General features: G+C 41.3%; 1 protein-coding gene across 2 annotated transcripts in view; it reads left to right on the top strand.

The window, feature by feature from the left end:
- Positions 1–27,093, top strand: part of LOC116324104 (amyloid-beta A4 precursor protein-binding family B member 2) — a 35,976-nt gene extending 8,883 nt beyond the window's left edge. For both annotated transcript variants that reach the window (XM_039617995.1, XM_031744654.2), the window contains exons 9-14: positions 18,029–18,143; positions 20,826–20,901; positions 24,525–24,605; positions 24,707–24,822; positions 24,899–25,081; positions 25,234–27,093. In XM_039617995.1, the coding sequence (XP_039473929.1) occupies positions 18,029–18,143; positions 20,826–20,901; positions 24,525–24,605; positions 24,707–24,822; positions 24,899–25,081; positions 25,234–25,410 (748 nt within the window). In that variant the 3' untranslated portion in view covers positions 25,411–27,093. The remainder of the gene's footprint in view (positions 1–18,028; positions 18,144–20,825; positions 20,902–24,524; positions 24,606–24,706; positions 24,823–24,898; positions 25,082–25,233) is intronic.
- Positions 27,094–27,110: the final 17 nt, after the last annotated feature.

Below are 27,110 nucleotides of genomic sequence, written 5' to 3'. Positions count from 1 at the left end.
AAATAGAGCTTCAAGGGTTACTCCTAATAGACATGAGTAAAGAGTTAATGACTGACATTCTTAATGAAACAGACAAGAACCCACACATACATGTTGAGCAGATAATCCTTCTGTAAATGAGCAAACACACAGTTTTAAATGGGAACCTTATAAACTGCATGTGTGTAAAACATTTGCTGCGGATTCAGGAGTTTTAACTAATCATCAGAGAACAGCATCAGCCTCGTTATTATTCAGTCTGTATGTTCACAGACTGTCCTAAAACTCCACAATTATTCCTAATGCTTCACTTCCACACTGAGGACCTATGGGGCCTTTAGTCATTTGACAATATCCCACAGTCTTGGTTTTCACGTCTCACTGTTGAGCTGACAGTGTGCTGAGGGCAGCGTAGCTGCTAATGAGGGGAGCTGGCCAAGCCCTCATTGATATGAGCCGCTCCGGGATTCCATTAACCTGCATATTAACCTATACACTCGTGTGGAAACGTTAGCGCCGATGCATGGCATGCATGAATTTCATGTGTATGAGACACGTATGTGTATTTGGAAGCTTAGCACAGACAGAGCAAAAGTCTTGTGAACATGAAATGCTAAAAATCTAAGTACTTTAAAGCTTTTTTTTGAGGATTTACTTTGAAGATGTGTCAAATGAAATCAAACGAGAAGAGGGGCTGGAGGTTTCAGTCCAAGAAACAGTCAGGTCCTGACATGTGTAATCAGCTGTTAAAGAATCGGGTGAAAATGGAGTTTAAAATAGAATCTGTGTAAATGCTCACTCGCACTCAGCCATGCTTGTTACCCCCTCTCCTTCTTCTTCCTGTCTCGGTGTCTTTCTGTCTATCTTATTTCCGTCTTTCTCTTTTAAGTGCCACTATAGTCTCTCTCTCTTTCTCTCTCAGAGCATCCCTCTTATCCTCCCACTCTTCTCCATCCCTCCTGTCTTCCTCCTTTTTGACTTCCCTCAACAACAACACTACAGCAACATTAGCTGTATGTGTGCGAGTGAGATAAAGAGAGTGAAATAAAGAAAGAAAGTCCCTCCACCCTCTTCCATCTCTGAGGATTGAGAAACTTTCAGTGGCTGTCTCTCTCAGCGGTAATGGATAAAGCGTGTAGTGGAAAGAAGAGGGGAGGGTCATCTCAGGATAGCTCTCCCTGTTATCCTTTATTCCCTCACTGCATCTCTTTCTCTCACTTATAACATTACAGCTTCCCCACCACCACCACCACCACCACCCCACCTCACCCAACAGCTCTTTAAAATCTGCAGTGTGCAGTCTTGCATTCCTCTGCTTGGTTTTAGGCTCATGACTTTTTATGTGCTACAATCAGAATGAAAAACTCTGAAAGACTCTTGTTCTCATACATCACAAAAACAGAACATTTACATTCACTCTGTTAGATACATGTTCATACATAAATAACTAAAAGAATATTTTCTGCAATACTTTCGATATCCATTTAAGATGTAGTGCTTAGCATGTCGTCCAGGGGACAGCATGAATCCGCTGGGATTTTTGTGCAGCTGCTCTCATGGTGATAAGTTGTTTGGGGCCTGATGTGAAAAACTGGATAGCTTGGCCTTCAAACCAACACAGGGTGTTAAAGATGAGAACAAACAAGGTGACTCAGAAGATATTTGATGCTGTGGAGCCACATGGAGCTTTTCCATGTATGCAGCAAATTGTTTTACAGCAACCTGCATCACAGTTTCTGTGTGTGCGATCGTATCTGAGATGATTTTGCCACAGGGTGGAATTTTTGCTTTGTTAGTCACTGCCACTAGAGTGCACTGTAATCAAAGCCTGCTCATGCAGCCGAATCCTCAAAAGTATATGTGAGCACCCCAGCTCCTGTGGACTGTGATGATCATTTTCTCCCGTTTTGATTATTTTAAACAGTGCCTGTTAAACAGCAGTAATAGATAAATGAAAAACTTGTATTTTGTTTTACGGCTGTGATTTTTATTTATTCTTGTATGAGTGTGCTTTTTCTTTCACTACTGAGTCATTAATATTTTTGCATTTGTTCATTTGCTCAGTTATTTTGTGACAGTCTTGGAGTGATACTGTGATCCTGTGAAGCGTTGGCGAGATGGTGCTGACGCCAGCTTCTTCGTGTCATGTGTTGCTTGGTTATTCTTCTTATTTTTATTGTTATGTGCTCTCTCTTAAAAAAAAAAGACTGACCCACACAAAACCCTAACATCAACCCCATCTAATCCCTTTGTGGTTAAACTGGAGCCAGGTCTGATTAGGGTACCTCTGTATAGAAGCAACTCCTGCAGGGAGGTTTGAAAAGTCTCCATACAGCTGAGATTGTAATAGCAAAAACTTTAGGAATAGCCAGGTTTTGGTAGTCCACTTTATGTTTTGTATGATTGGCAGCTCAGTGTGCTGCCTAAGTGGTTCACTCAATTGCCTGAACACCGTGTGTGTGTTTATTTAAAGTCAGACTGGTAATGTCGTTAACTGACTGAAGCTGGTAGGCGGTGAAAGACATGCAGAAGAGAAATGTCTTTCTTAATTATGTTTAAAAGGCCACAAATTGGCAGGGAAAGAGGAGGAGGCAGAGGTGAAGGATAAAGGCTGTTTCTGAAAGCATGCATAGAGGATAGCTCGCACTTTGCTCTCTCTCCATCAGCTGTCTCTTTCTTTAACCATCTATCTGTGGAATATTCCCAGTCTTGTCCCGAATGTTCGCTCTCGCGCTCTCCTTCAGCTTGATTCAATATGAATGAGTCCCCCCGTCTCGTAAGCAGGGCGGGACGATGGTAGAGGAGGGGTTAGCGCTTCGATGAAGTCATGAGGCTATATCTGGAGCACTCAGCAAGTCTGACCGCGTGCACGCCCGAATTGCGCGTGCACGCTGTTTGCATTTATGTGTATGCATGCGGACTTGAACTGATGAAGTCATAGGTCTAAATCCGGAGTGCTCTGTTTGTGTGTGATGGTGAATGAGTGGGTGTGCATGTGTTTTCCCCCACTTTTCCCATCCCATCTTTCTGTCTGTGCTATTTCCACTCTTTGTCTCCAGCGCTCTTTCTGCTTTCCTCTCGTGCCATTGGCTGCACAGCTTTGCCTCTTCTACTTCTTCTTTCTGCCTCTCTTTCTTTGTCCTGCCGCTGCACTTTAGTGGGGTTGAAGCCTCCCCCTTTTTTTTCTCAGTTTCACTCAGGCAAGAGAAGGAGAGACAAAGATAGGACGAAGGCAAGACGATACTCAAGACACAGTGAGAGAACGGGGAATAAAGCGCGGCACTGCTTTTGAGAGAGTGTGTCGGGAATGATCAGTGTGATGGAAAGCCAATAAGAAAGGGAGAGAGGCATGCTTCCCTGCTTGCACTGGACACAGCAGGACCTCGCAGGAGACTCTCCGGACCAGGCAAGCAAAGCGAGGGAAGCCGGCTGTAGAGGAAGATAGAGAGAGAAAAGGTGTAGTGGAAAAAAGTGGAGGAGTGGGAGAAGGAAGGGGGAGGGGAAGAAAAGAGGGAGAGGAGAAGGGGGAAGAAGCCCCAGAGGATTAAAAAAAAGGATAAGAAGAAAAAGAGAGGAGGCAGACAGGAAGAGATTTACCCTGGGGTACTGCTGCGAAGGGGCTGTAGCAATGTCACCGCGGCGAAGGAGCTAACGAGGCAGAGAAGTAGTTGTCGGTAACGGGTCGAGGATGCCTGCTTGTGTGAGTACTCTGATCTGTAGTTCATTCAGTCCTCTATTCTCCATCTGTCCATCCATACATCCATCCATCCACAAAGCCATCTATACACTTACAGTGACCCATTACCACCTCGCTTTCCACCTTACTATCACCCTCTCTAGCCTTTCTGATGATTTCTAACTGCTCCGTTTGTTTAAAGGACACAGCACACGTCTCTTGGCCCTACTTTTTCTAATTAGCTTTCCCTTGATTTTTTCACTCATTTATGTCTCAGCTTCCTGCTGTGTGTTTGACTTCAAGCTGTGTACCTTGTCCCTCTGACACTCTCTCTCTCTCTGTCTCTCTGGCTTGCCAGCAGGTGTAGGCATGCAGGCTGTTGGCAGCAGGTTTGCAGCCAGAGTCACTGAGACAAGAGCAAGACATTCATTCAGGGAGTCAGATGAGAAAGAAAAGGCATAAGAGCGAAAGAGAAAAGAAAAAGATGAAGTAGGCAAAGGAGGGATGAGAAAGACAGGATTAACGGGTTTGGATATGCTGCAGGGATTTTTTAAAGTGTCTGTCACGGCTGTTTGGAGCTGTTTGATATGTGTGTGTATGGGTGTGTATGCTTGTGTGTGTGTATTCTGCAGACATATACATCACGAGCTTCCACCTTAATTAGTTTAAATACCTAGGTGTGTGTGTGTGTGTGTGTGTGTGTGTGTGTGTGTGCATAGCAGGAGCTACTATATGCATACAGGGAATTTCCCTTTCTCTCTCCTAGCAGAGGATGAGGAGGAGAAAGCGGGATGAGGGATGAGCAGGGAAGCACTAAGCGTAGAACAAAAAGCCACAGAGAAATGATTTATAGCATCAGAGAGGCCCTGTCTTCTTGTTTTCGTGTCCTTGGCATGTGACACTTGTTAGGATTGAGACAACGCTGTTGAAAACCCAATAATGTACGTTTTTAATAGTATCTTTGCACCAGCCTGCTGTCTATGTCCCTTTTTACTACTATTTAAATGAACTAATGTTACCTGTTTTCACTAATGGCTCAACGGCAGATGCTCGAGTTCACACCCACACACACAAGCACAAACATATAATACCAACACACTCCAACAAATGCAGACTGATTCCACATTTCATTCATATTCATTAGTGGGCAGCAGTGAGACCCTGCTCGCCTATTCCCTCCAGCGCTCACTTATTTCCCCCCACTGCTTGACCTTCTATGGACAGGCATGGCATAGAGAAGAGAAGAGAAGAGAAGAGAAGAGAAGAGAAGAGAAGAGAAGAGAAGAGAAGAGAAGAGAAGAGAAGAGAAGAGGAGAGCCTGTGTATCATAAATGTTTTAATGCTGAACACACTCTTGCGTTCTCCTCCATTTATGTCAGTGAAATGAGTTTGCATGTGCGTGTTTGACTTTTCATATCCGCTCTTCGAGCTGTTTCAGTCATGATGCCCCAGTGTAACCGCAGCCTGTTTGCTGATGTCAAGGCCTTTGTGGCTTTAATTAACATGCAAGACCCCACTGATGGCCCACAGGGACAGAGCCCGAACACCTAGACCCACTCGATAGACGCCAGAGTGATTGATGACCTTTCCTCCCCAGTCCTGCACCGATTTGAGCCCTATACCTCCGTCTTTCTTTCCCGGCAAGTCATCGCTCCTCTGCGTCAGCTCCTTCCATTTACCCACAATCCATCACTCCCACTTCTCCGCACACATACACGGAGCCCTTGTCAGGATGTGTCCACCCAGCCACCCAGAAACCCTCATTCTCCAAAGGGTCATTATGATGTTGTGTCCCCTCATCTCTCTCCAACCCACAGTCCAATGTCTCACACACACAGACACACACACATGCATGCATTCACACAGACAGAGAATTACAAACAATAAGCTTTACAAAAGAAGCTTCCTTCTTTCTCTCTCACATTAGCTTTTTCACTCTCTGTCTTACATTAGCATTGTTAGGCACACCTGCTGTAATCCTTGTCTTCCTGACAGATTACTCCTCCTGTTCCCCCTATAGATTCCCTCCCTGGCTCCGCCAGCCAATAAATCTCCTCACAGATAAAACCCTCCCTGGTCCTAGCCGTGGTGGGCACAGATGTGAGCTGATGTTAGCTGATCATACAAGGCTGAACACAGCGGGACCCTTGTGCAGTCAGTGTCTGCCTGTAGCTCTTCCATTTATTCAGACTACAGAGACTGTTTAAGCTGAATATATTTGAATACTTTAACACTGTTTTGTGTAGGCTTTTGATTACATTTTCAGCCGGCCTGCAGCAGTCATGTCTACAATGATGACTATATCAGGTGGTAAATTAACCTCCTGTCATTTACTTTCAAAGTTTACACATTTAATGTTTCTCAGAAACATTACCTCAACTCCCTCTAATCACAAAAACTCAAAGAAATGATTTAAAACCTCTAATTGGTAAACGTGTTTGCGGTCCACTTGATTCGCTAACTGCACTAAGCTGAACATTAACTGGATAATTGGTCGGCTCTGAAAGCTCACAGTCTGTTTCCCTTGTTGCTTGTGTGGACTTTTACAAGCCAACTATAAAGGAACCCTAATCAAGTATAGTTTTAATTGCTCTGAAAATGTAACAGCATTTAATTGTACAGCTCAAATAATTCAGCGGGTCTGTAATTAACGATTCTTTTCATTATGAATGAAAAATTCTGATTATTTTCTAAAATGCATCTTTTTATCTACAAAGTGCCAGTAAAACGCTGGAAAATGTTCTTTATGCTCACAGTGACGTCTTCAGATGTCTGCCAATAATGCGTAACCAAAAAAACAAACCAACTTGAATATTATATGAAACAATTTCAGATGGACTTTCTAATCATTTCAATTATATCCTCTATTAGGCCTTTTAGTTAAATTACAAAAAATATAGCAGTATTAGTGTCTAACATCACTGCTCACAACTGCTATTGATAAAAGCATCCAGGTGATTTTTTTTTTCATGGAGAGAATATCGATCATTTTCCCTACTGAGCTTCTTGTTGTTTGCAGTGGTGATTGACAGGCTGACAGCTACCCAAAGCAATGGACAGTACACGAGAGAGGTAAAGAAAAGTGTAGACTGAGTGGAGTGGGCGGAGATGAGTGTAACGGGTAACTGGTGACAGAAAGATAGCAGTAAAAGTGAAAGGGAAAGTGAGACCTGCTATAATGTATGGTTTGGAGACGATGGCACTAACAAAAAGGCAGGAGGTGGACCTGGAGGTGTTAAGGTGTTTATTGGGAGTGACCAGAATGGACATGGATTAGTAATTCAATTTATCAGATGGACAGCTTAGGTCGGCCAAACCTAAATATGGAGCTGGCAGGCAGGAGGAAACGAGGAAGACCAGAGAGAAGATTGATGGATGTAGTGAAAAAGAACATGCAGAGGGCTGATGTAACAGAGGAGGATGCGAGGGATAGGGTGAGATGGAGGCAGATGATCCACTGTGGCGACCCCTTAAGGAAACAGCCAACAAAAGAAGAACTACCTAGCTTCACTCCTGTATTTTTTCTCTGGTTTTCCCTGCCCCACCTGCAGTGGCTCCATGCCCCACCAGTGGGGCCCACGCCACAGTTTGAGAACCAATGATTTAAAGAGCTAGGTCTCAGATATTTCTGCCTGCAGCTAAAAAAGATGGGAATGAAATAGTGATGATCCGTTCTTTAAAAAAAAAAAAAAATCCACTTGAAAAATTCAACAGCAGCAGCATTTCTTTCCAGCTGAACAAGCAGCCTGTATCTTTAAAACAACTATCTGCATTGTATTTGCTCCATTGAGGAATTCAACAAATCCAGTGTACTCCAGTTTACTATATTGCATGTGCAGAAAATGTAGTGATTTATGGCACATGCAGCTAATTAGGTTACATGCAAATGATCCAAACGGCACAGTAACTCCACTCCACTCGTCACCGAATCCCTGCGCTCTCTCCCACACTTTGTGACACATGTTGGTAGGGTACATGAAGAGGGGCGTCTCACTGATGTGACATCTCACTGAAGCTTTGTCGAGAATATCGTGCTCATGTACGAAAACGCACGCACGCGCTCACATAGTTGCACACACCAGTGCATTGTGATGTATAAATGATCAAGAGCAGAGAGAACAGCAGGACATCATCTTTCCCCTGCTCTCTCGCCCACCCAGCATCCCTCTTTTTGCCTGCCCCCACTCATCTCTTGTTCCCCTCTCTGTCTCTCTCTCTCTCTCTCTCTCTGTCTCACCCACCCACCTAACTCTACTCTTAAATATGTAATGAAAAATGACGAGTGTTGACACACGGGTACTGTGTGTGCTTCCTCTGCATGTTGCCCCTCCCTCCCTCGTTTGCCTCTCTGCCTCAACGAGTGCTCGGATTTGGGTCACAAAGCTGCATCAAAATAAACTGGGGTTGCGTGTTTTCCTTCCTCTCAGTATAACATTTTTTTTTTTTTTTGTGGAGAGAAATTGGTCTCAAATGTATTTTGAGTTATCCTTGTGCTCAGTCATTTAAAACCATACTGTATATAGTGCCGTATAGAGTGTATACAGGGGGGAAATGTCTGAGCTTTAATCAAGGGGGGAAAAAATGTTTATTATTTAGATGGGAAAAAAAAGTCTTCCTAGAAATTACACACCTCTGTAATCCACTCTATATGACCTGATTTTTATTCAGCACTTAAACGCAGCTTTTTTGGATATGTGTGAGCGTGCACATATTTATCCGCCAAGGCAGAAGACGCTCAAATATTTTGAGACGTTTGTATGCGCAGAAAGCCGTCTGAAGATCTGTGAAGTTGGCGTTCTGCGCGTAAAATATTAATAACCATTCAGATTGTCATTTGCGCATTTGTAAAATGTTTTACATGTGTTCAGATTGCTTGAGGATGAATCAAATGCAGGCGTAGCTGCTGCTGTAAACAACATCAACTGGCTGCTCAATTCGCACAGGCAGCGTCGTGCGCCACGTTCGCTGCTTAATACACCGTAGACAAGAGTTTTATTTTTATTTCGACTTGATTTTGTCCCAGTTCTTTGCCGCCTCTGGCAATATTGGTGATAGTGTGTTCTTGTCTCTCTGCCTGTGAGTGTGTATATGTGTGCGTAGAGAAACAAGGAGTATGTGTCATGTGGTACCTCTGATGCAGAGGAGGTTGGAGGGGGGGGGGACTCAAGCCCCGGGTGCTCGTTTTGCTTCTCATCTTGGTGCTGTAAACAAGTTTACGGTGTAGGATGGTAATTACGTGCAGACATTTTACATTAGGCTCTAATGGCTGTGGGTCATGACTAATTCACCAGGTCGCAGAGGGGTTTACCCTGTTCAGCTGTCGCATACAGGTTTAAGTGTCGGAGTGCAACTGTGGAAGAGGTTTAAGTGATGCTGCTTTCACTTAGTTCCAAATTAGCTCAAAACATGGACTCTCTTTTGTATTTTTTATCACTTTGATGCCTGGTATTAAAAGGAGCAGTTCCACGTTTTCTGGAATAAGGAGACCGATGCTACATGTATATCAGTGTTTGCTCATTACCTCAGATATTTCAGTTATATGCAAAAACATATGCCAACAACATATATGAGGTAGCTACACATCAGGAAGTCAACTTTAGTTACATTGTCCTAAATCACAGTTGTGTCTTCTCCAAAGAACTGAGAGATATGATTTTGTAGGTAAGATGAGGCGGAAAGTGCAGCGAAATCCAACATAAAGAAAAAGAATGACAAAGGAAAAGTACACAAGTAGTAACAAAAAACGTACTGGGAGCTTTAACACTTATAAGATCGAGCGTTATAAATGTTATTTTCCGCTATATTTCAGCACAAAGTTTTCTGTTAAAAAACTTCTGATATAACTGCTGCTATTAACCACATATTTCCAATTAAAATATCTAATGGGCCACTTCATCCAAGTCATTATGGAAAATTATATCAGCTAATTATCAAAGGGGTAAATGGGCAATGATTGATTTTTTTGACTCAGTTAAGTAATCTTCTATATACAACTAAAAATACTGGAGATGCATGTTTTCAACAACTGGATTTTCCCATTTTTCTCATTTTGTGCAGTGAAACAAACAAATCCTGATCACAACTAATTCATCGACTCATAAATTGTGTCATGTGAAAAAGAAATTCTAAGATTTTATGTATCAAGACATAATAATAATTTATCTAGTCCATACTAGGTTTAAAAATATGGTTCAACCTCAGACGAACACATAACTTAAAACACTGTGTTGATATTTGTTTACAATTCCAAACAAGCGATACCTGTTCAGTTGCACCATCATGAATTTCAACATTTAACATGCTGCCTGAGGCCTGTGGAGTCTGAGGTGTAGTTCTTGGGGTTTGTTGCAGTTTCTCTGAGCACTGCACTCTGACCTTGGGTGTGTTTCCAGGGACACCCACTCCTGGGAAGTTTGGCAGCTGTCTTGAATGTTTTCCACTTGTGAAAATTCTTTTTTACTGTAGAATTATGGAAATTCTCCAGTCAAATTGTTCAGAAAAGTCCTTATAACCCTACCCAGACTGATGGGCAGCAACAGTTTCTCTAAGATCACTGCTGATCAAAAGAGGATGTACTTTCCTTTTTACGTGACTGTGACTATTTAAAACACCGGACGGACACGAGGACTACAAAACCGATGACACACAACAAATAAATGGCGGCCTCTGCCATCAGTAAATGGCAGTCAACAAGGCGAATATCAGCTGATGCTGATGTTCTGTTGTTAAGTCGGTGCAGTAAATACCTGACTGCGCACCACAACACAGCATCAATACTGCAATAAAACTAAGCTAATTACTGTCAGCAGCTCAGTACAGTCCTATTAATGGCTCTGTAAAGTGTGCACTTTGTGCCTCATGTATCTGCTTTTTATCTTTGATTTTTATGCCCTTTTTTATCACCATATTCTGCATTCCATTACAATAAACTACGATTTACTGCCATGATGAGCCACATTTTCTGTTTTTGGCAAACACAGTTATCGACACTCAGGGGTCCAATTTAAAAAATTTAAAAAAAACAGCTTTTGTGCTGGAAAGTTAACTGAGTTTTGACTAATATGTGCAGACTATAATGGTCTGTAAACAGCTTAGAATGGCTATGAAAGCATTTGTAGACCAGTAAACAGAACTGTTATCTCTAAATTTGTCTTCCAGTTATTAAGATCAATTTTTTTATGGAAGTCGAGAATATTTTTATAAATTTAAACGCTCAGAGACTTACATCGCACTGATAGAATTAGTCAGGTTTAATTGTGCATTTCTTTACTGAGGATGATTTCATCTTGCATCAGATTTTTAAGTAAGCTAGCAAACAAAGAGACTCACTCAACAGTTCAAAAAAAGTAGAATAATTGGAAGGAAACTGTTTCTAAATATCAATATACCTGACAGCTCTTTTGTTATTCTCTTTGCAGCATGATGAAAGGGCAATCCTCTAAATCGTTATCTAGCTGTTGTTTCAGTGTCGCACACCTGTCACAGTTCGGGGCTGAAAATGGATCAGATCCACGTCTGCTTTGGACTCCAGCCAACGTCACAACAGTATCAATAATAAAAGGAAGTTTTTCTGTTGCAGTCAATAGGAAGAGTAACACAACACATACATGCGACGCACACACCTGGTCCTCGGTGTGGACCTTGGCTCTTGGTGGACTTTTTTGCTGACAGGAGCGCTTCCTCCCAGACGTTTCAAATCAGCATTTGGCTTTGCAATTAGCATATGTAAGTGCATTAGCATAGCGGCCAGCAGTACGCAGACACTCTGTAAAGCTGTTTGATAATTGAAGTCTGTGTGATGCCATGGTGCTCTGTGCGTTTGAGTGTGTGTGTGTGTGTGTGTGTGTGTGTGTGTGTGTGTGTGTGTGTGTGTGTGTGTGTGTGTGTGTGTGTGTGGCAGATGGTTTGGAGGAGACATGAGTCTCTACTGAGCGATACTGGGAGCTACAGAGCAGAAGAAAGAGCTGCAGAGCTGGTCGGGGACTAGTTACATGTGTGCTGTTTTGACTGCCTCTTAAACAGCCTCTTTTACTGCACCAGGATTGGGACAGTTTAGTTTTATTACACCATTCCTGCAACCCAAGATGCATTGTGAAGCTGCTTACTGTAAAGTTTTCAAAACTACTTAAATTTAAATAATATCCTGCTGTCAGCGGGAAAACAAAATTATCGAGCATTTTGATTGCTGTTTGACGAAAAATCTAAAGAAATTATACTCCCAGCCACACTTTTGAAAGCAGTTATTGCTAATTTACCTTCAATACTTGATCTACTGTTTATGTGTGTGTGTGGAGATAACAAAAGTTGTGCATGTGCAGATTTCTATTTGAAATCTTTCTCTTGCTTCATGTGTCCTGTTGCGCCATCCTTACTCCTCACTTGTGTGTGCGTATGTGTGCAAAACCACAAACTTTGCAAAGTCGCATTAAATTTACTCATTAGTATAAATAAATAAATATGGTTAATGACGTGTATGACTTTTACACTTCCAATTAATAACCATATTGACTGCAAATTTTTTACCCATTACAAATGTATCCTAAGACAGGAGTTGTGCATCCACCCTCTGGAACTAGATCTAGACTGTTGTGGATTATAAATTTTTGATCCCCCTTTTTTCCCCTTACATTTATAATCAGAATCTTATAAAATGAAGATATGATCCCAGTATTAATATGACAAACCTAAGCCATGTTTAGCCATGGCAGGATGGGATTCTCCTTCGGCTGTAGACTAGTACTACACATCGTGCTCTTAGAACCATGATGGAGGTGACAGTTGTCATCTCTGCAGACACTGATGGTTCTTTGTGACTTTCTCAAACCCGGTTCAGCGCACATCTGCAGCCGTGACCTCATTTATTCTCTGGGTTCTACGCATCCTCTTCAGCCGAGGCTGCCTCGCAGCCATCAGGATCAAAGAGCGATTGGTAGTAGTGAGTCAGTCATCCTTTACTGAGCTCTGAAGGTGTGTGCGGCTTAGAGAGAGAGAGAAAAAAAACGCACGAGTGGTGGGAGGCTTGCTTTAACTCATCTTTCTGCTTTGGTGCTTTCACACCTTTCATCTCGTATCTCTTTTTTACCTCTTTTTTTTCTTCCCCTTTCCACCTCCTCCTTCACCATCCAGCCCTATTTCCATTCCTCTCTGCTCCACTCCCACCTTCATTTTGACTTTCTGGCCAATAACTCTCCTCTCTTGAGAGCTTACTTCTCTATCCTCTCGCTTAACTTTTCCCGCCAAAATGCCCTCCGACGTCCATGAAATCTGTGTGTCATTCAGTTAAAAGCCAACAATCCTCATCCTTTTCCTTTTTACAAGATAAATGGATAGACTGATTCATCTTTTACCACTTACCTGCAGCTGGGTTGCAGGGCCAAAAGTCTTATCATGCCCAGACGCCCCTGTATGTCCTAGTTCTATCCTGGGGTCTCCTCTAAGTTTGACATGTTTGAAACACCCGAGCTTTCGATGTGGAGTAGTTGTTAAGTTCCTACCTAATGACTGAGCTTCGAACCAAGAAGCCCTTTGGAGGAAACTCATTTCTGCTGCTTGAATCCACAATCTTATTGTTTTTTTGGTCACTACCCAGATATTTTGGCCACGCCCAACTCTATCCTCACCACTACTAGTTAAACATCCTCATTATTATAGATACTGCATTAATTAGTGACCTGCATATTCCTAACTTGTGATTAAAATTTAGGGCAGAACTCATGATTTAACAGCTGAGAACCACGGCTTCAGACTTGGAGGTGCTAATTCTGGGGACTGGGTTCCAATTAAAGTCAGCTGCAACTAGCTTTAGAAACTCACACAGTGTTGGAGGAAAGCCAAGTTCACATGTTAGTTGTCTCTGTTTGTCATACAGTTTAACAGATGTGTAATTTAAAACTAGTGCTGTGATTACAGCTTATAAAGGTTACCAAAAGTCACCTGCCAAACTCAAAAACACCCACTACGGGTCAGAAAGGCTTAAGTTACATCAGAAAATGTCATCTTTTCTTCTTTAAAAAAACAAAACATGTTTTAAAAAAAAACAAAAACATATTCACATGTGTGTTAAAATGCAGCTGAGTGTTAATGAAATTACACCGCAGGAAGAAAAAGATCTATTTCCAGATGTAGCTGAATTATCCTCAGACTGGCTGTAAAAGTCTAAATATATGTGGTGTGATCGTGACAGTACTGTAGGTTTTGTTAATGTGAGACTCTATTTGGCATTTCATGTAGTTTTTTCATCAGTCATAAAACACTTGTAACGAGTTGAGACTGACACATGAATTAGTTCTGGTGCGAGAACAACAGGCTTTCATTTTTGAGGTAAATGGAGAGCAGTCACTTTTGGGCCATTCACAATTTCTGACTCTGAAATGCAATTCCAAAGTGACAGACAGCGAATAAAGCAGGGAGCCTGAATTTGAAATGGAACAGAAGGCCGGAGAATCGGAGATAATGGGAACAGGGTAGGGAAAAAAATCATGAATGAAATTCAAACACAACGAGAAAGCAATGCATTTTAAAACGTGTGCAGATGCATTTACATGTGGTGAGTTAGAGCTTTTAGGCAGTATCTACAAGTGTTGATATAGTCTCCATGTGTCTCTACTCGTGTGTGTGTGTGTGTGTGTGTGTGTGTGTGTGTGTGTGTGTGTGTGTGTGTGTGTGTGTGTGTGTGTGTGTGTGTGTGTTAGTAGGTCTGCTTGAATAAAGGCTGTTTGGAGAGCAGCGGCAGTTCTGATGCTCTGACAATGAAGATAGGATTCCTGTTTGAAATAATCTACCAGCTGTTCTACCCTCCACACACACACACACACACACACACACACACACACACACACACACACACACACACACACACACACACACACACACACACAGCGTCTTACAAAGTGGATCATCAAAGAATCAAAGGCAGTCAATGTTTGAATTAGCCCTCTGTTCTTCATTCAGCCTGTGCCTCTTTGTAGTGTTTCTGATAGTAGAGCATCACAGCCTATATTGCGTGCAGCTGTGATGAGTTACGCTCTTGATGGGAATCATTCTATGTTGCATGTTTTGTTTTGGGTGGGGTTTTTGGGAGGTGGATGTCTCCTGGTATGGAAGAAAAAGTGAGTGAAAGAGTGAGAGATGGAGACAGCTGAGGGAAGCGAAAGCAAGATTAAAGAGCAGAAGCAAAGAGCTGAATGAAAGTGTGTGTGTGTGTGTGTGTGTGTGTGTGTGTGTGTGTGTGTGTGTGTGTGTGTGTGTGTGTGTGGTATGCAAGTATGCAGCCACAAGAAAGGTTTCCTGTGTTATAATGTTGCAGAATGCTAATCCACTGAAATGAAAAGTACACACATACATCACCTAACGGGAAGGCGGAGACTGAAGCGAAAGAACATTGTCTCTGTTTTTGACTCTGTATGTTTTGTGTATTAACGCTGCTGTTGTGTCTTTGCCTTCCTTATCCTCACCATCTTTTTCACTTTACTTTTTTGTTGGTTTTCATCTTCTGCCATAATATAACTTTCCCATCCCACCACTCTCTCTGTCTTTTTTATGTCCCACACTCTTCCTTTAACACATTTATTCTTATTCCTTATGTTATGTTTCCTTTACAACCATCATCTTATTTTTCTTTCTTTCTATTTTTTTAACCACCATCTCTTCAACAACCCCTCTTGCCCTCCTTCTACCTCCTTCTGCTTCCGGGGACACAGAGAAAGGTAACTGCTCTTTGTGCCGTGCTCACATGCGATCTTGCTCTTCAGCTGTTTTCTGTAATCGTTGTGTCAGGGCTCCCGCCCTTGTGTGCAATCACATTTGTCACTTCAGGCTTCAAATCAGTGGCTTTGCTTCGCCTAGAGTCACTGTTGCTCTTTACAAGAGTGCAGCACCAACTACTGAAAGTCTAAATCACTGGTGTCAAATCGTCAGCGAGCCAGACTGGCCACGGGCTGTTTCCTATTAAGAGTTGCATGCTGTTTTATAGCATTTTGATCCCTGAGAGAGGATACAGAAGTCATAAAAGAACCATTTGTAGTATGCGAGGCAAGGCCACTCATGCTGCTTTGGTGACGCACTGCTCAAATGTCCCTGAATGAAGTGTACTGGACACCAAACACACACACACTCAGTCACACATCATATTGCACTTTCCTTCGTGGCCACAATCAGAGAGCATTATCGACTTATAGTGTGTGAGCACACAATTAAGCAGAAGAGACGGGCCAGATAATGGACTCATAAACACAAAGAGCCTGCTGTGATAAATGCCAGCTGTGTTTGGCATATTTCTGTTTGTGTCTGTGGTTATGTGGTTATTCTGAAGTGTTTAATGTATGTGTGTGTGTCTGGTGACACTCCCATCTGTTTTGGCTTCTCTCCTCTTCACTCTGTATTCACCGATTACTCATTCGTTTCTGTCCTAGCTGGAAACACATCCTCCTACCTTTTGTTCCTCGGCTTGTCTCACCTGTTAATGGGGAAGAGATGTGTCTTTCATCTTGTCTGAGTGCATATGTGCGAGTATGTGTGTGTATGTAGCATTTCCCACATGTGGCTGGTTTTCATCTGCCACCCACACTGAATAAAGTTTCTTTCTTAGCCGAGCTTCCTCCCTCAATATCACCCTCATACTCCTCATTTTACGCTGCAGAGTGACACCACTGAGAAGCTCTTGCCATGAAGTTTCCTTGAGGACACACACATACACACGTCTGCCTAAATATTTGCATAAGCCCAAGTGTTTGTCATTTTAGCCCCTATTGGCAACTACCACCTCCAGTTCAGGAATGGAGATGAACCATAGACTGTATATAAAAGATGGACATATTCACAGCAAGCTATTTGCTTGTCACCATCTTGGTTGCTAGATATTATAAGCAGGGTGTGGATATGATCAGCAAAACTGTGGACACTGCATGTGCATTTGGTAGCAACTAGTCAATCGCAAGGTAGCCACACTGCGATGGTTTAGCATCAATTTAACACTTAGTTGAGTAATAATTTACAGAAATCATAATATACTGTATTAAATTAGACTTGAATGACATCATAAATTCATCAAAAGCTGTTTACTGATGTAACACATTAAGCAAAAGGGGTCGGAATCTGCAAAAGAATGCAGATTTAAAGCACTTCTTGTAATAGCTTCACTTTTAAGACCCCATAATATATTCCCATCTTTTATATACAGTTTTTGCTATGAAGAGAAGGGTCCTAACATCACATGTCTCACATTAAAACTGCTGTACTATGTTTTTCTTAAATTAAAACCGATACTGTACAATGAATGCCTGCACAGCTCGAGGCAACATGTAAATGACACAAATAATGAAGCTGCAGTTTGTGACTCAGCTAATTAGAGCACAGCCCCAAAAGGAAGTTCTTAGAGAAGAGGTAAACACATCATGATGCAAAATGGGGATAATAATGTTACTGTCGTTTGTGGATTTTTGTTCTTGTGCATGTTCACTTTTCTAGCTCCTTTTTACATCGCTGAACAGAAGATAAAGCAAACAGGTGCAGGGAGAGGGCTGAAAAGGTTTTGTTTCAGAACCGAGGACAGGTCCAAGGACAGGCATCACCTCCTAACAACACAGAACAGGGAAAAGATGTAAAGCCCAGTTCAGTAGAAAGCGGTTGTTAACAATGAGAGAAAACAATTGGCTGAAACACTGTTAGATGTTGCAAGTAATCCAAATATTTTCACACTGTAGACGAGGATAAAATTGAACCCAAGAAACAACAAAACAAAAACGACTAAAGGAACTGTAATATACAAATTGGCGATCATGAATCCATATTGTCCCTGAGCTAAGTGGCTGTAGCGGGATGTGTGAAGCCCTTAAAGAGTGTTTGATCACAATATTCAACAATTTTCAAACATGGGTCTCCAAGGAATAATACCAGGCGCCTTTGAGCGGAAAAATATCATCTATTTGATAAAAATCCATCTTGCAGGAGCTATTAAGTGCATTAAACCTAAGTGGATAAAACCTTACTCTCCTGCATACAAATATCTGGAATTAAGACACGTTAGACTGAAATATCACTGCAGCAAAAATGTAAATAAACAAAAAGATGGAATCATGTGAAATTAATTCAATGATTCTGCATCCCACGGTTTATTTCTTTCCCCTAATGGCTTTGTTGCTCACCTCATGATATGTGGCTCCTTCCTTTTTCATTTCATTATGTTGTCCCACTTTTCTTTTTTTTTTAAAGTTGTCCTTTCTCTTATAATCACAAATGTTAGAGAGCAGCTGTAAAAAAGCTTAAAAGATTTTTAAATACTGTCCCTTTAACAAGAGTTTGGTTCACCTGCTTTTAGGGTGCCTTGAGATAAACTTTGAGTGTCACATCTGCATGTGTCTTCTGTCTGTGCTTCAGGGATTTTGCCTATGTGGCCAGAGACAAAAACACACGGGTGTTGAAGTGCCACGTGTTCCGATGTGATACCCCTGCCGCAGCCATCGCCACAAGTCTCCACGAAATCTGTTCCAAGGTTTGTATCATAACCTCTCCTGCCTCCTTATCTCCTGCTCTGAAACAAGCTACAAGTTTTAATCAGCTCAGATGTTATAAAGGGGGGGGAGTCATTATAAAAACCCTGTATCGTAGATGATATTCGCACATGCATGTTCCAGTGCCCTGATAAGATTTCTGATTTCTCTTCCTGAGAAGTAGGCCTGTGAGGAGAGATAGCAGAAAGCCTTTACAGTGAGATGATAAGATTGCAGTTGCAGAGTATGTGCAGTGCTAGTTTTCAATATATGTCCCTAAAGTGTGGGATGGGAATGGACATTTTTTATGGACATTTTGGTCCATAAAAGAGTGATAAATACCTCAGCTATACCTAATTAAAGCCTAACATAAGTCCTGCTCTTAGTCTACTCCATGGATGCTAATGTTTACATGTAAAAACACAAAAACTTAACTCATCTTCTAGAACGTGCACTGCATGCAATCACAGTGGCCCAGGTTTGACCTGCCTGCTTGCTGCTTGCCGATATGTCAGTAAAACAAAGTAAAAAGGCCAAAAAATAAATATTAAAAAAGAACAACCTGCTTATAACTGTCATAGTCATGACTACGTAAACATCCATCGTCACACAATACAGTTGTGAGACTTTATAGAGCTCTAAATTCTCTTTTTATATCATACTTTTAGCTCGGAGGGTAAATAAGTGACTCCTCATGGACGTCCGCATACCTTTCAGCTGCCTGCATAGCTGTTTCACTAACAGGGCACCAAGTGCAAGTGTGTCCCAAGCCAACTAGAAAGAAGTATAATAAGAACAACTGCGCATCTGTGATGTCCAAAGGTGTCCGTGTGCTCATCCACAAGGGAGTGTATGGTTGGAGAGTAGTGTGTTATCTTGCAATGTGGACTGCAGTGTAATGCATAAAGAGCAAATACTATTTTCAACACTAACACAGCACTTTTCCTAGTCAGTGACATAGTTCACTTGTTTAGAGACACTTTAGATTTCACACTGACACACACACTGACTCATAATGTTTTATGTACAAAGAGAGATCAGTGTGTCCTCAGGCCAGCGCTGACCTTGTGAAGAATGACTGTACCCGGAACAACAGATCTACTCCCTTTGAGGCACATCGACCCATTTAGAGAGAAGATTTAATTTCTTCTTATCTCGAACCCCAAACCGAAGGAAGTGTGCGCATCAGTGCATCTGGATGTGACCATGACTCTTCACACCTTTACGCCACCTATTTTAAACACAGTGGTAGTTTTCTCTTCACTGCAGGGGAAAAACTTGGTGACCTGAGCCTTGCAGCTGCGCAGCACGCTCAATGGCCCTCCTTTGTGTGTGTGTGTGTGTGAGGGTGGGAGTGAGTGTGCCTTCTTGCATGTTCCCCTGTGAGCAGAGTTGCAGACTCACCACAGACTTTGATTAATGACACCTCCAATTAATCAAGTATCTGTAGCAGGAAAAGAGTTGCAGCAGCTCGAGTGCAGGGGCCATGCAAAATATTCAACACTCTTTAAAGAGCGTGTCCACTGCAGCACAAGATCAAGCAAGGAAATAGAGAGAAAAGACCATTCTTTAAGTATAGAACTGAAGTGTAATTGGGAAAGAAGTAACAGGTGATGTCACTGAGAAGACAAAACAGCTGATATATATATAACTCGTGTAAAATACTGATTTCAAAAATCTGACATTGCGGATTCCTTTATTATGTTTTAACATAATGAAGGAATATGCTGCACTATTATTTGAAGTGACGTTTTTCATTGCAATCAAATGAGCACTGCAGTCTACTTGGATTCAGTCCCACACACACCCCTGGCTTACCTAAATATTCAGAATAGTGCACCAAATATAAGGCTGAAAATAGTCCTTTGCAAATAGCATTCTTACTCCTTTTGCTAAAAAATTGGCTGCTTCATTGTTTTGTGAGATTTTTTTTTTTACCTTTTGAAGGACATGAAACTGCATATTTGTAGCCTGTTTTTAAGGAGTCATGGTATATTGTCAGCACAGACTGTATATAAAAGAAGGACGTTGCAAAGGTGAAGCTAATGCAGAAACAAATGCATTTTTAAAATCTTTCAAATAGTCAAAGTTTTACTTACTTCATGAGCTTAGTGAACGTATTCTCATTTAATTTAGGGTCTCAGCTGGTGGTTTCAAATTTATTTGTCACAGCATGATGTTCATTTTGTGGTTTATGATCACATTTAGAATAAAAAATAAGTAACTATGATTTAGGGAGTGGTTACCTTCTGACTGACCTTTAGCTACAATAGGAGCGTGAAATGCATCTTATCTTTTTCCACTGAGATCATCCCTTTGCTTTTGATGTTAACAAGTCTTCACAAACTGATCGGCAAAAACATGATGGTTACAGCCATCTTTATTATACAGTCTTTGGTAGAAACACTCATTTACTGCTAGTACTAACTAATACCAAGTCTGTTGCTGGAGTGTTTAAACTGTAAGTCTTTGATAAAAATAGATTTGTCAGATGCTCTAGTCTTATTATTAATATTTATCACTCCTGTCCCTGTTTTAAAACCAAACCTTTTTCATCACTTTCCTCCATTTTTTTGCAGTCCTCTTGTGTTCCCTTTTTTCAGATTCCTCTTTTTTTCCTTTGCACTCTGTTCCTCTCACCCTGTTTTCACCCAACCACTCTTCAATTTTTCTCTCCTCGTTAGATCATGGCTGAGAGGAAAAGTGCCAAGGCTGCAGCTGGCAGCTCCTCCCAGAACGGCTCCGACGTACCCCTGCAAGGTACATGCATGCACAGTCGTGTGTTTATCACTTCAGAGGCCATTAGAAAAAAGAATTAGGGTAACTATAACCATAATGCCAAGACCTTCAACATAAACATTACATGATGAGGATTTTTTTGTCCTTAGAAGAGAGAAAAAAGTCCCCACATGACTTTATGTAACTCTCTAAGGAGATTTATGTGCATTTGGAATTGTAAGCTTGTCATTTCTTGTCTTATAGCATTTATCCACATCTGAAACCACGTATATGCTTCTTAAAATTGGCCTCACTGCCTGAGGATCAACTGTGAACATTTGTTAAAAGAAAAGACAGCAGTGTTAGGTTCACTTACATTCAGATAACGCTGACACCAGAATAACTCCTCGCCATAAACCCCTCACTAAACAGAGCTTTATCCTCACAATAATTCTATTCACTGTTTTCCATTTCACTAATTCCCACTGCTTGTTCCTTTTAGTCCCAAATAATTATAGGAAGACAGCAGAAAAAGCCACGACACAATTCATCCTTTGCTATAACTTCAGCTGCCATGCGTATCTGCTGAGCATGAGGGTTGGGGGGGGGATGCTCTGGCATCAGAATATAAAAGAACTATATCGGCTCTTCACTTGCAGAGGCAGTCGACCTCATTAAAACCCAATTAGTGTTTCTTTGAGGCGAGGCCTGGTACTCTACAGCTCCCATCCCAAACCCAGGATCAAAGAACTTCATGGTGGAAGATCCCTCACATCTTTTGTAGCTGTAACTTGCGTGAACTCATAGATTGAACTCATACACTTTTCATTAAAAATGTTGGTACAGTGTAAGGTGTTGCCCTTGAAATGGATAGAACGGCCTGTTAGCTTGAAAACTTGGCTGGGTTTTTATTTTTCCGTCTGTGTGTGGAACATAGTTTTTCGCCTGGATTAGATCTCTTTTTAGGGTAGCTGGTAGCGCACGATCCTGTGTTGGGACACAATTGAGGAGATTAGCACCAAATGATTTGGGATGAGCACCAGCACTAGGATAATCGCCCCGCTGTTCTCATCGGATCAGGCCTGTTTGAGCTCTGCTTTAAAACAGAATTAATGTAAGAAAAACCTTTCACAATTCATTGTTCATGTAAGTACAGTTCGGAGAGCTTTAGCGCCCTGAAAAGGTGAGACAACGTAAGCTTTTTTTTTTTTTGCCTGTCCTGTTTGGCTCTTTTGCCATCAGAATTATTGTCTAAAGGTGAAGAAAGATGCCCAACGGAACAGACAACGTAAGCTTATGTAAATCAATACACTCTGAATTACTACCTTCCCATGTTATCTGATTCCTACTGTAATTAAGTTGCTTGCTTAGTGTGGTCACATGTAACCAAAGGCCATTAAAACACTATTTTTTTATCGTTACTACTGTGCAAAACGTCAGAGTCAGCACTCATTTCTTTGTGTCGCTTCCAAGTAGCCAGTAGTGGCTTTTTTGTAGTTTTTTTAAAAGCAGTCTTCAGCAGTAGTTCTCCAGGTTTTTGTGAAGGTTTTTCACTCATTTTCAGAGGAATGTTTTTGTTTATTGAATCATTCAAGCATAAACTATAAACATAAAATACAACAAACTCCATGGATGAACCAGTGTTGCTTCTACATATAGGACAGTTTGCAAAGAACCAATTTCAAATGATATCTTTAGCCACTTTGTTTCTAGCAGCCTAAAAATAGAAACAAAAGTTTCTATTTCTATTCAGTGTTATGTATATAGCGCAACAACGCCTCAAGGGGCCCACTTTATATTGTATTTTAAATACCCTAAAATAATAGAGAGAAAACCCAAGCAATCAGGCAACCACTTATGAACTAGCTAGCACTTGTTGACAGTGGGAAAGATGAACTCCCTTTTAACAGGAAGAAACCTCCAGCAGAACTAGGCTCACGGAAGAGCAGCCTTCTGCTGCAAGCTATTGAGGGTGAGGGGAGGAAGACAGGACAAAATACATACTGTGGAAGAGAGCTAGAGATTAATAATAATTGATGAATGAATTCAGAGTGGTGTATAAACATGTAATAAGTGAAAAAAGGGGAATGAAGAAGAAAAACACCCAGCAGCCTAGACCTATTGCAGCGTAACTAAGGGAGGATTCATTGTGTCTGTCTCCTGAATCCAAACTGGGAGTTGGTTCTACAGAAGAGGGGCCGGAAAGCTGAAGAGTCTGCCTCCCATTCTACATTTAAATACTCTAGGAACCACAAGTAAGCCTGCAGTCTGACAGTGAAGTGCTCTATTGGGGTGATATGCTGATGAGGTCTTTAAGATAAGATGGGGCCTGATTATGCAAGAATTTTTATGTGAGAAGCAATTTAAATTCACACATCATTTCTTCCCATTTCTTAAGTTGAATCTGTGAAAAATGCCAAAAATAATATGGTTTGACAGGCATAAAATAGTACGTTTGCACCAACATGATTCCCAAAGAGCTATTAGCTGAAAACTTTGCATATCTTTGCATGATGTGCAGCATCTCCTTAAAAAAAAGAGGAAACTGGACAAGGGGAGAACAAAAAAAGAAGTTACGTGTATGTGAAAATCATCTCATTAAGCGAAATATCTAGCAAAGACCTGACACAGGACTGTGTAAAACACAATGCAGGCTATTTTATCCATTATTGTTTGAGCTCCTCTTGGAGATCTGATGCAATTATGAACGTACGAGTAGTATCATCAGATTATTGATCCATCATGCAATACTATGTGGAAAGTCTCTGACAATGGCATAATTTTTTAGCACGATAATGATAAAAGCACACTATCAATGCAGTAAAGGCATAACTGGAATACATAAATTGCAGCATTATCAGTCATGGAGTTGCTTCCCCAGGTCATCAGTGTGGGAGCACCTTGACAGAGAACAGAACAAAAGCCAGCCAAAATCCTAAGAAGAGCTTTGAATGTCCTTTAAAAAGCCTGGATAACTATTTCTGAAGACTACTTACAGAAATTAGAAGGAACCTTCCCTGAGAGAATTCAGACTGTGTAGAAATATAAAGGTGCTCTTACCAAATATTGACTTTTAAGCCAGTTAGTATTGTCTGTTTTTGCCTGTTATACTGTATTTTCATGTATGTTTGCAAATATTTTCCATTTTCCTGGCAAAATATAAAGAAATGAGGGATGTCTCAAGACTTTTGTACAGTACTGCACATTAAAGCCTCTGTGTGTACAAATGTAAACCCCGTCTGTACTGACAGTCAAAGAGTTTTCCATAACTTTTAAAGCTAATTACGCACATTATTAGATAGATGATGCAAACATTTGTGCCAGCTGAGATGCAGGTGATACATCAACATTGTGTACAACACTATTTTCTGCCTACAGGCGATCATATAAGCAGGCAAAGCTGTGTTTTCATAGAGAAACCACTCCAGCTCTCTTAAGCTTGCATGCTTCTGTGTATTTTTTGTGCTCTAATCATGTCAACAGTGCCCCAGTATATTAAAATATTCAGCAGTGTTTGTTTATTTCTGCACTTTAAGCCGATTATCATGTGTGGACTACTCTTTTGAAAATTTGCTTTAGATGTTGTCATGTGATTAAATCTCTTGGGGGCAATCTGTGTGTGTGTGCGAATGTTCAAATTTGTGTTTTTGTGTTTCTTTCTGCAGAGTTTCCCATGCCAAAGACCGAGTTGGTGCAAAAGTTTCATGTGCACTATCTGGGCATGACGTCTGTGTCTCGACCTATAGGTAACCTCAAACCTGTACTGAAATCCAAACACACACTGGATGACCTCGTGTAGTAGATTCTTAGATCCTAAACCGCTGAGACTCCTGTGTTATGTCACCAGGTATGGATATCATAAATGGCGCCATAGACAGCCTCGTGTCCTCTACAGGCAAAGAGGACTGGACTCCTGTTATACTGAGCATCGCTGATACCACGGTGGCAGTCATCAAAGAAAAGGCAAGGGAATATTTGTTGTGAATGTACTTGTCAGGCAGAGAGCAAAGTCTAACTGTCCTCTTTCATGGCTGCGCAGGAGGAGGAAGAGGAGGTACTGGTGGAGTGTCGTGTCCGTTTCCTGTCCTTCATGGGCGTGGGACGGGATGTTCATTCATTTGCCTTCATTATGGACACGGGAAGCCAGCATTTCCAGTGTCACGTGTTCTGGTGTGAACCCAATGCAGGCAGTGTATCCGAGGCTGTCCAGGCAGCTTGTGTGGTAAGCACTGAAACTGAAGTGTATAAGTGTATGTGTTGGATTTTATTACAGCTTGTTTCACATTTTTTCTTCTTTGTTTAGCACTTTTGACATTGGTCATTGGTTGGAATTTTTCCAACACTTACTCACAAAAGCCTCTTCCTCCTCCTCAGCTTCGGTACCAGAAGTGCCTGGTAGCACGGCCGCCCTCCCAGCGTGCTGGCTCTTCCTCCTCACCGTCTGCAGACTCAGTGACCCGGCGGGTGACCACCAGCGTGAAACGCGGCGTCCAGTCTCTCATAGACACTCTGAAACCCAAGAAACAGCCATCAGAACTCCCCCAGCAATGACCGTCACCTCTGACCACTGCACCCCTCCCCAGCCTGGAAGCCACTCACACTTTCGCCACAATAGCACTTAATCAGTACCAGCCATGGTAACCAACGATGTACATACAGTATAACAAACATCAACACAGATTAAAGGAAAGAAAAACCATTCTTGAAAATGCCTGACGATTTAAAAAAAAGAAAAAAGAAAATTCACCTGTTTTGTGTGAAAGAATGGAAAAGCTGGTGTCAACAGTTGAACTTTGACGCTACTTTGTCCACGTGGAACATAATTCCTCCTGTATGTGGATTTCTGAGACAGATGGATTATTCGATCGCGCATCATACAGACAGGATACGGGATTACCAAGAAGATGAAAACAAAAATCACATTTCTATTTACAGACTAGTAACGGAAGCCCTCGCCAGCTTTTCTTTCCACTTCTGTCTCCTTCTGAACTCCTCAACTGGATGAGCTGCTGTAGCATCCCAGGACTGCGGTCACGGATATCTGACAGATGAATGAGAAAAGCACCAAGATCCTGCAGCTGGCAGCTGCCCACCAAATGGCATAAAAATGTTTCAATCCTTTCGATGAATGAGAAACTTGAAGAAAACAGAAAAGGCAAAAACTTACCATCTCCTTTAACGACGAATGAAGTGATTGTAATAATCGAGCATATGTAAATGATTGTATGGGGGAAGAGATCATTTAGGGTATAAAGCTTGTGGATATTAGAGTGACATAAGATTTTGGTGACAAAAATAATGAGACAGAAGCGGAGTTTGATTTTGCATGTTTTCTTGATGGGGTTTGTTTTATCTTGATGATTTGGGAAGACAAAAAAAAGAAAAATAGATGCTATCAGCACAAGTCATTTCCACTTGACCATAACTGGATTTACACACTGGCACAAAAATAAAATAATAAAAATAATCCGGCCTTTTACCAAACATAATTAAAAGCTTGCTTTCTGCCCAATTTACAAACACACAAATAAGGATTGTATTTTAATGAGTTTTAACAAATGGGTCCATCAGCAAAAGAAAGTTTTTAATGTGTTTTGCAGCTAAAAATCAGTTAAGATTGTAGTTTTTTTCCTGCATACATTATCGAAAAAGAATGTCACATTGCTTCTTTTCAACTTAAATTCCTCAGGAAACTTTACCGCATATACCTAAAATTTACATAGAAGCAAGAAACTCGACTTGGCAGATGTGAAGCGTGTTCATGTTGCTGGACACCAAAAAAGATCAGATTTGTGCCATAAGGTGAGGAGAAATTCAGTAAATCCAGCCAGTGTACTCCCACTCACAAACAAATATTCACACACAAATATGCACTCATAGCAGTAAAAAAAAAAGAGAGCAAGAGTGTCAGCTGTCACTGGTGTCAAAAGTTTTTAACGGCGCTCTTTTGGCCCGGGGCCACCACCTGCACTCAGTGTGAACTCTGTGAATGCAGTCTGATCTAAATGAAAACCACACTAAACAAACTAGAGAGATGCTATAAATCATTTCATTTCTGCTCTTCACCCATCTCCACACCATGTAAATGTAAGCTGTTGTGACAATAAATACATTACCAAAAGAAAAGAAAAATTATGTCCTTTTTTATTTTTCAGGTCAGTAGAAGTGCAGAAATATAGGCTTTCATCGTGTACTGACATTGAAACGACACGACACAACAATATAAATATATACAGTCTGACTGGACTTGA

This window comes from Oreochromis aureus, linkage group 2, assembly GCF_013358895.1.
Source record: "Oreochromis aureus strain Israel breed Guangdong linkage group 2, ZZ_aureus, whole genome shotgun sequence".
Classification (NCBI taxonomy): Eukaryota; Metazoa; Chordata; class Actinopteri; order Cichliformes; family Cichlidae; genus Oreochromis; species Oreochromis aureus.
Note: the sequence above shows the minus strand (reverse complement) of the source record. Positions and strands in the feature narration are given on the sequence as shown.